The following is a 9,250-nucleotide window of genomic DNA, read 5'->3' as shown; positions in this document are numbered from 1 at the left end:
TTTGAACAGTAGTGTACATTATTATTCAAGTCTATGGCAAATCAACTTGTTTGTGGTATAAATTAGAGGCAGGAAATCTGACTGGCTGCGATAAGGCTGATTTGTGTGAAATGGAAAGACGGGAAACTGATCTGGTCGCTATTCTCCGAGGAAATATTCTGGCATCTGTCCGTATGGTGAGGCGGACAGAGCAGGGAGCAACCTCCCTGGTGTAGTGTTGACAGAGACGTAGTTTTCACAAGATGGTACACAGCTTATTTCAGAAATGACTTTCGTAGCAGATTAGGAGAATTTATGAGATGTACAGGAAGCTAGGGATATGAAAGCAATAACATACCACTCAGTCCATACTGCTGTTTGTCTACAAAGTCTTGCCCCCCCCATCAGATTTGTTTTGTGTGTGTGTGTGTGTGTGTGTGTTCAGCAACTGCAAAAATCAATAGTTCACTACAAGACTCTGTCTTATCTGTACCAGAGTATTTACACGAACAAATCACTGACAGATATTCCATTGTGCTTCAGAGTGGAACATTTATCATCCACTGTTGCTAGTTTCTGACTGTTGACAGTTGTATAAAGGCAGCCCTATCACAGGGTTAAGGTTAGGGTTTAGGGTAGGGACATCCCAAGGATCCAAAACAGCACTAACTTTTCCCAATCATACAGAAAATCAATTTCAGTGGAACAAACCACAGGTTAGAAGGGATAGCACTCACAACCTACTTTATCTTCTCTTTTAACCTCTGTCTTTTTCTTCCATTAAACTGTTGACTGTGGCTGGTGTTGCTGTCTCCTCAGCTTGCTGTGTCGCCCCTCCTTTGCCTTTATTTCACCATGATGGTTTGTTTTTCCGCATCAGTTTAGGGATCGATTGGCATCCAATCTACAGGCTGGTGGAGCTACTGCCTGTATCTGTACGCTCTGCTGGTTCACCACACACTGGTCACAACATGTACAAGAGTCATGAATTATTAAAGGTTTTGACTGTCTTTTATTTAGTTATTCAGACAGATCAACCCAATGCATTGTGGTCCCATCACAGCATGTACATCAGCAGGTCTCAATCTCCCAGACAGCAAAGGATACAATGTAGAGACAGTGAAACCCAATCCATAGTCTGGGACAGGCATGTCTTAGCTCCATTTCCGGCATTACAGAGAAGGCTACATTACTGTATGTGTGCAGAATAGCATCAGAGGGATAAGTCGCAGAAGAGGGAAGCATTCATGGGATTGGGACAGTTCAGCGATTTCACATAACAACATATTTGTTTCCTTACTTTGAAGTCGTCTAAGGGAACACATATCTTGCTATGTAAAATCTCAGAAGTCTCTCTTTAAGCTCATGTGATTGTTATGTTGAGACAGAGAAGCTGAGTAAATCACAGCTGGCCAATTAATAGTAGTCATAATTGACATTGGCGCCGTGTCTGTAGGAACCGGTGTCCTGGGGCCCGATGGGTGCGCTCTCGTCATAATGGTGCTGGCGACCTTGGTCTGACGACCGGGCCAGGTCCATCCAGTAGGACAGGTCCGTCTCAAGCCTCTGTGGGATGGATGTACAACAAGAGAGAAAATGTTAACGAAATCAAGCTAGAAGACTCGTGAACTTGTTTGAATGAGAGTGAATAGAGACAAGTTGTTAGACGACACAGTGTGTGTATTTGTGTGACAGCTGCAGTTGGAGAGATCCAACTCGAGGACAACTGGAGATACAATGAAATAATATCATAGCAGATGCTTTGATCCAAGGTGACTTGCAGTACATTGAGTGCATATATTTTTTGTTGTATATAATGTATGACCCCAGCGGGAGATCAACTTAAAGCAGTGTAAACATGTCTGAATAGGTGAAGTCTTGGAAGGGACGGTGTGTCAGAGTTAGCGTATGACTGGCATTAGAGGGCAGCCGTACGTTTGTGCATGTTTTGTCTTGAACAATGAACTGACACGTTTTCTATTAGGCTTCATGTGACGAGAAGGTTTGGACAGGTCCACCGCTGTTGGACGATGGACGCAGATGTGAGGGAAATATTACGGCCCCTCGTCGACTGATGTCGGAGCTGGGGTGAACTGACACACACACAGGGGACAGCTGCGGAGCCCGGGTAAGAGACATGTGTTACAGATACCGGCATTAATCCAATCACACAGCCTCGCCGGCTGCCATATAAATATCAACATGCACCTTATAATAGAGCTGTCTAGATGGCGGAGAGTGGTTGTGTTGCTAAGACATTGCTGTAGACGGGAAGTCATGTCTCTGTACAGCCTGTATGAGTCTGAAGCAAACACAAAAGACTGACCTTTTCATATGTTCGCCTATCATTCCTGTAAATGCCACCATGGGACTTATACAAGGATGGAGATATAGTCAGAGTTTCTATAACCATATTAAATGATAATAATTCAGATTTGATGAATGGTATAAGGAACATAACTAGGAACATAATAGGAATGTGCTGGTACTGTGCTGTACATTCTTCCTGTAAGCCAGTTATTTGTAATGTTACATGGATGTGTATATTTAAGCAATAAGGCATGAGGGGGTATGGCATATGGCCAATACACCATGGATAATAGCTGTTCCTGCATTGTGCCTGGATACAGCCCTTAGCCGTGGTATATTGGTCATAAACCACAAACAACCGAGGTGCCTTATTGCTATTATAAACTGATTACCATCATAATTAGAGCAGTAAAAATACATATTTTGTCATACCTGTGGTATACCATTTGAAATAACACGGCTGTCAGCCAATCAGCATTCAGGGCTCAAACCACCCACTTTATAATACATGACAGTATATGATGCAGTTGTAGTTTACCAGATCGGATCACTCTCAGGACTGTAGGAATGCTTTACTGACCAATGGGTAAAGCATCTGTGTGTGCAGAGTGCAGTGCATTGTGAAGGGTGCAGTGTACCTACCGCCTCGTCATACCCCATGTGCATGAACTGCATGATCCATTGCTGCACATCTGGCCTGCTGCGGTCCCAGATGTTCCTCTTGGGCCTCCGTAGGGAGGTCAGGAACTCGTTGGCCTTGGAGGGGGCCACCGCCACCCCCGCAGGCTTCGTACCTCCGCCCGCTAAGGAAATACAGGTAAGGAGAGGTCAATGTGTGGCTGTAAAGAAGTCAATAAGCACACCTGTTTACCCACAGCAGGGTCGGAGGCAGGGGGAAGTGTGTAGGGAGCAGGGGAGCTGTCAGTGACTGAGAGACAGAGTGGTTCTGACTGACCAGCAGCAGCCAGGACAGACAGGAGAGGAGCCTAAAGGCTGCATCAGCGACACTATAAATATCAACGGGTGTTTTTAGATTATTAATAAGACTCATGAAGCCATCATCATCTGAGACTGTCACTTATCAGTCCAGGCACTCATCCCACAGAGGACTGCGTGTGTTGCGTGCCATGGAGGTCTGTCTGAACATGACATGGCTATTCAAAGCTAGACAAGTGTGAAAAGTTTACCGCCTGAGGTGGATTTGTCGATAAAGTTATTTATTTTTATTGAACCTTTTATTTAACTAGGCAAGTGAAAGGTGAATTGCTTTCCTGACATTAATGATGCAGACATGTGGATGTAGTTGTAATGAATACGATTGGAGACAAGAGTGCTGGTTTAAAGCGCAGGGCGCAGCAGGGTTTTGTTAGCGAAGGACCACAGGAGGAGGCAGGTAGCTGGGTCCAGGGACAGGCAGAAGGTCATACACAGGAGGAGGCAGGTAGCTGGGTCCAGGGACAGGCAGAAGGTCATACACAGGAGGAGGCAGGTAGCTGGGTCCAGGGACAGGCAGAAGGTCATACACAGGAGGAGGCAGGTAGCTGGGTCCAGGGACAGGCAGAAGGTCATACACAGGAGGAGGCAGGTAGCTGGGTCCAGGGACAGGCAGAAGGTCATACACAGGAGGAGGCAGGTAGCTGGGTCCAGGGACAGGCAGAAGGTCATACACAGGGGGGTCCAAAAAGGGAACAGTACACACAGGGAAAAGGCTAGTAACGTTGTCCGGGAGATCAGGCAAGAGGTTGACGACAGGAAATCTGACAGGCAGAAGTACAGGCAGGGAATAGGCAAAAAGGCGTCGTTAGTGAGGATGGCCAAAAACTATGATACATAGGAGGACTAATATGGAACTAAACAGAGCTCAGAAAAGAACGTGTAGAAAAACAAACAATACCTCACAATGATGGGGTACAATGAACTGAACTAAATAGTGTGTGTAAATGACATACAGGTGTGTGAACAGCTGATCAGAAATCAGGTGATTGGGATCTGGAGAGTGAACTGCGTTCAGGGGATCTATGTGCTTGAGAGTGCGAGCTGGAAGCAGACGTTACAGTAGCGTGGCTCAGTGTAGTCAGTAGCCTCAGCTGTGAGATGTTTCTCATGAGAAACAGCCATAATCCATAATACCATCTCTTTTCTTCAGTAGTCTGTGGAGCTTGTTCTCCCCTGCGCCATCTGTTGGAGACGCACAGACAAAAGAGGTTAAAATCAAGACAAATCAGATATATTCTACTTGATTTTAACATTACATCAGTTTGTATCAACTGTTATATCATTACTATGAAAGACGTACAGTAAGTGAACAACATGTTTGTATTAAGTTGCACCCCCTTTTGCCCTCAGAACCGCCTCAATTCGCCGGAGCATTTACTTTACAAGGTGCTGGCCCATGTTGACTCCTATGCTTTCCACAGTTGGGTCAAGTTGGCTGGATGTTTTTGGGTGGTGGACCATTCTAGATACACACGGGAAACGTTGCAGTTCTTGACACACTGCGCCTGGAACCTACTACCATACCCTGTTCAACAGCACTTAAATAATTTTGTCTTGCCCATTCACCTTCTGAATGACACACACACACAATCCATGTCTCAATGGTCTCAAGGCTTAAAAGTCCTTCTTTAACCTGATTTAACAAGTGACATTAATAAGGGATTCTAGCTTTCACCTGGTCAGTCTACTCTATGTCATGGAAAGAGCAGGTGTTTTGTACACTCAGTGTGTGTCATTGTTATGCCCTATGACAGAGAGAGAGTTCAGGAGTGAGGAGTGTTTAAGAAATCTAATTCTGAAACATTTAAGTGTTACAATTCTACTATTAAGACGTCAAACCAATGCAGTATGCAAAAACCTAGTATATCCCTCCCTTCATACCCATTCACCATGTCAATACTTGAAAAACACTTGAGTTAATCGAAGTGTTACCAAAGAAGGGATGGCAGGGACACAGGGTTGTGTCCCAAATGAAACAACTGTAAGTATGCTTGCTGTAGTTCCTCAACGGCACAGCTAGGAGCGCAAAAAAAACAAAAACATAATTGAAGACTCTTCTTTTCGTCATAAAAGTGCATTGACATTGCTTAGCAACTGTGCACACTTTGGAGAGGTGTGTGACCACTTGGAGACACCAGTTAGTCCTCACACTCAAACCATTTTAAAATGTTTTTGTTGCACCTACCCCACATTCTCCAGAAATATTATCGTCATGTTACAGAATATATCCAGAGTATTTTCAGATTTTGTTTTCAACAAATGTGGCAAAAAGTACAGTAAAATGCACATAAAATCAACAGTGTAATGTTTGGATTCAGTCTTGTGTCCAACTTTGGTCTAATCACTTCCCCATTATCTCCAAACGGTTCCCTTTCAATTGTTACCATGATTATGCTTTTCATATTTATTCTGTAAGAAACATTTCCATGTAGCCCTATCCATACAGGCCCATTCCCACAAGTGTAAAGGGTAACGGATGTGTTGTATCAATGTAGTTATTTGATTGTTGTCTGGTTTGATGTTAGACGGCCGGTTCGAGAGGTAGAGAGCGGAGACCTTCCTCTAGCTAGCAGACAGTAGACGGTAGGAGGGTGATATTCACGGACAAACAATGTGACACGAGGGTGTGAAATCCTCCCTCCAGGAGCTGTGGTTTGGTTTGACCTCCTTTTGTCCTCCACACACATAGACTTCAATCCACCCTCCCTTTTTTTTACTCTCCCTCCCTCTTGCTATTCTCTTGGTTTTACCTCCTTTTTTTTCTCCCTCTCTCTCTTAACCATTATTCTTTCTCCCGGTGAACTTCAAAAATCAAAGCTTCCGACAGAGCATCCAAGATGGTGGCTACAAGGCGGATAGAATAGCCACTGAACTCTTTCAAAATCCGACGTCACACTGTCCTCGAGAAGAATGAAAAAAATCCAGTCTCTGCTGATCTCAGGAATTAAATAATAAAAATTAAAATAAAAAAAAAGAGATGGGAAAATGTATCGAGACAGGCGTGCTGGCACCCTTTTCCAAATCTCTGTTCTCTGTAACAGTTTTGTCACGTGGCAACATACTATGACATTTGAATGCATCAACCTGCAAATGCACAGTATAAATGTGATGGGTCAGTGAGTACACTCAATTACAAATGTACAATTATGGATGTGAGTGACGGAAGGGTTTTACCTGAGTGAGCACAGTAGGAGAGGAAGGCCGTTAGCAGTAGAACCTGCAGACAGAGGTTGTGGAAAGCCATGGTCTCCGTCTCTGTCCCAGACGTCTCTCTGAGTCTCGGGAAGCAATGGGTAGAGGAAGCGGGAGGAGAATCAGGAGCAGTGGGAAGCAGGAGTCTCCCCACAGGCCCAGAGAACAAACATTCCTTCCTAGAGGAAAACCTGCTTGTGCCGGTTCAGGAATGTCGTAAAAGGGAGACCCAGCCAAACAGAAGCACTCGGTCATTCTCTCTCGTTTAATGTGTGGGTGATATGTTTGTTGGATGGGTAACACTTTATTTGGATAGTCCATCTGTAGACGCTCTACAGACAATCTACAAGCTATCAGTAACACTTCAACTAACCATAACCTTATTATGTCAAACAACTGTCAAGCCTGACCAATGATGTCATAGAAACACTGAGAACAGAAACATTTCCTCAAAGACAACACAGAAAACCTCCATATCATATTTCCTCCACACAGTCAGCAGTAAATTATAATTTTCCTGTGTGCATTTTTCCGACCAAGTAGTAACTTAACAAATAGCATCATGATGCTGCAATCAACAAATCTGCTCAATGAAGTTTTCCCCTGGGGCATGTTTCCAAACAGAAAGAGCTAAATATCTCAAGGGAAGTACAGATGTTTCTGAACATGAAAAAACACATCCCCACAGAGGGAAAAACAACAACATTTGAATTAAATAAAATGTCCTTACTTTTATTTGAAGTTTGTCAGTGCCCCAATATCATGGAGACTAGTCCTCTACACAGGGGGCAGTAGATTTGATATGAAATTATCCCAATTCTGCACATAGTAACCAAAAAAAGTGCTAAACAAATAAAAATATTATATATTTGAGATTATTCACAATAGCCACCCTTTGCACACTCTTGGAGTTCTCTCTACCAGCTTCATGAGGTAGTCAATGTGTTTCAATTAACAGGTGTACCTTGTTTAAAGTTAATTTGTGGAATTTCTTTCCCTTTTAAGTTATTTTGACATTAATACGTGTCACATATCCATTTGCAAACAATATTTTTTTTTACATTTCATTTTGTTAATAAAATCATACAAACATGGTCTCTTTTTTGCTTTCTTGAGTAAGGCAGCTCTAAAATGCAGGTGTTTCAGCCTAGCTCAGCGCTTTCTGTGGTGGTGGTGGGGCAAGCCAGCAGAAAATACAGAGTGTTGCGCCTGATTGGCTCAGTTTTCTGTCATGATTGGCTCAGTTTTCTGTCACTCATGGGACAGTACGTCACCCCCAGGTCTAAGGTTAGAGCTCGAAAATGTTTGTCCCTTGGGTTCTGCCATAGAGTTATATTAGAAGTGCCCATCCAAGAAGGCTTAAGGTCATTGGCCACAGATAGAATGGCATCAAATCACGTTATAGCTACAGTAGCTTTGATAGGACTGGTCATGTCAACATCTTACTTTCAAAGTATTAGCTGGCCGTCATCATCATAAATCAAGTCGACAATCTACTAGCAAATCCTTTTTAATCCTTGTCATGTGAAGAGAAATAATGAATAGAAATTATAGATAAAACTCATCGGTGTTCATCTGTCATTGGACATAAAGATTACACAACAAGTTAGAAATCTCAAATTCAACAATGAGTCATTTGGAAGGAATCAGTGGCTAACTGCAAGCAGTGCAAATCAATCAGTAACAGTAGCCTGCTATTCAATGGCGTGGCTGTGTGTTTTCTTCTGAGTTCCCACCAGAGAATGCCAGACTTTGATGACAAAACCGCCGCGCCACCTTCATGTTTAAGTGAACACATCACAAGCCAAGGAGTGAGTCGAAAAATCTACTGTATGCTGCTGTATAAGTGATGTAATATGCCAGGGAGATATGTCTACGGTAGCTAAGAAAGTAATACTAAGTGTATGTTGTGTAGTAAGCTCTTAGTAGCCAATGTGCCTCACCCTAATAATTTGGTCTATTTTCACCTCTCAATTTCACCTAACATTACTGTTCTGACTCATGTAGCCTATAACCTGTTTTTGAGAAATGCCATCATCTAATATCGTAAGAGATTTTAATGTCTGCTTATATGCTCCCCTTATATGACTTGGTGTACAGGGATAATACTGTAAGAGTGGCCCATGTTCTGCATTCTGTCACTGTACATTTCAAAAGTGCTGAACCTATACTGTAGTTATATTGCCTACGTCCGTCGTCGCTCGCTCATTAATGTCTTAATCGAAATTACAGACTGCCTCTTATCCGCTCATTGTTCCCTTATGCCATAGTTTGTACATCTCAATTGTCAGTAGAAACCACATTTGTTTAGGCAAGTCAGTCATACTGTATCAGCTATGTTTTTTTTTAGGCAGTAAACAAGGCTGAATGAACTGTTTCGCTGCCAGACAAGGCTCCGCTGATAGCCAGGTGTAGCGGTGGTAAGGATTCACTCCGTGGTGCTGGAAGGAAAGGCCTGCTGTTGGGACAGCTTTAACAGTTTGTGGGCACCGCTTGTCGCTTAAAAGTACAATTCATGTATTGTTTAGAGTTGTATTGTTTAGTGTTGTGTTGTGCAGTGTCTTTGCTGGCATGCATCAAAAAAATTTACATCACCACTGTAACAGACATCTCAACTGTTCAGAGGAGACTGTGTGAACCAGGCCTTCATGGTCGAATTGCTGCAAAGAAACCACTACTAAAGGACACCAATGAGAAGAAGAGACTTGCTTGGGCCAAGAAACACAAGCAATGGACATTAGACCGGTGGAAATCTGTCCTTTGGTCTGATGAG

The 9,250-nt window shown here is 43.2% G+C and overlaps 1 protein-coding gene across 1 annotated transcript; it reads right to left on the bottom strand.

Moving 5' to 3' along the window:
* Window positions 1-1,036: 1,036 nt before the first annotated feature.
* Window positions 1,037-6,562, bottom strand: LOC135541190 (augurin-A-like). Its single transcript, XM_064967299.1, has 4 exons — window positions 6,460-6,562; window positions 4,420-4,467; window positions 2,932-3,092; window positions 1,037-1,545 (listed from the first exon to the last, which is right to left on the bottom strand). Exons 1-4 carry the CDS (start codon window positions 6,527-6,529, stop codon window positions 1,396-1,398), a joined length of 429 nt encoding a protein of 142 aa, XP_064823371.1. The 5' UTR covers window positions 6,530-6,562; the 3' UTR covers window positions 1,037-1,395.
* Between the last annotated feature and the right edge of the window lie 2,688 nt (window positions 6,563-9,250).

The sequence above is a fragment of the Oncorhynchus masou genome, chromosome 6 (assembly GCF_036934945.1).
Source record: "Oncorhynchus masou masou isolate Uvic2021 chromosome 6, UVic_Omas_1.1, whole genome shotgun sequence".
Taxonomy (NCBI): domain Eukaryota; kingdom Metazoa; phylum Chordata; class Actinopteri; order Salmoniformes; family Salmonidae; genus Oncorhynchus; species Oncorhynchus masou.
Note: the sequence above shows the minus strand (reverse complement) of the source record. Positions and strands in the feature narration are given on the sequence as shown.

Excerpts from the sequence above, each read along its gene's own strand:
- LOC135541190 (XM_064967299.1), bottom strand. The coding sequence starts at position 6,529 with ATGGCTTTCCACAACCTCTGTCTGCAGGTTCTACTGCTAACGGCCTTC. Across the intron at positions 3,093-4,419 it reads ACTACTGAAGAAAAGAGATG|CGGGCGGAGGTACGAAGCCT; the intron begins GTATTATGGATT and ends GTATTTCCTTAG. Across the intron at positions 1,546-2,931 it reads ACATGGGGTATGACGAGGCG|AGGCTTGAGACGGACCTGTC; the intron begins GTAGGTACACTG and ends TCCATCCCACAG.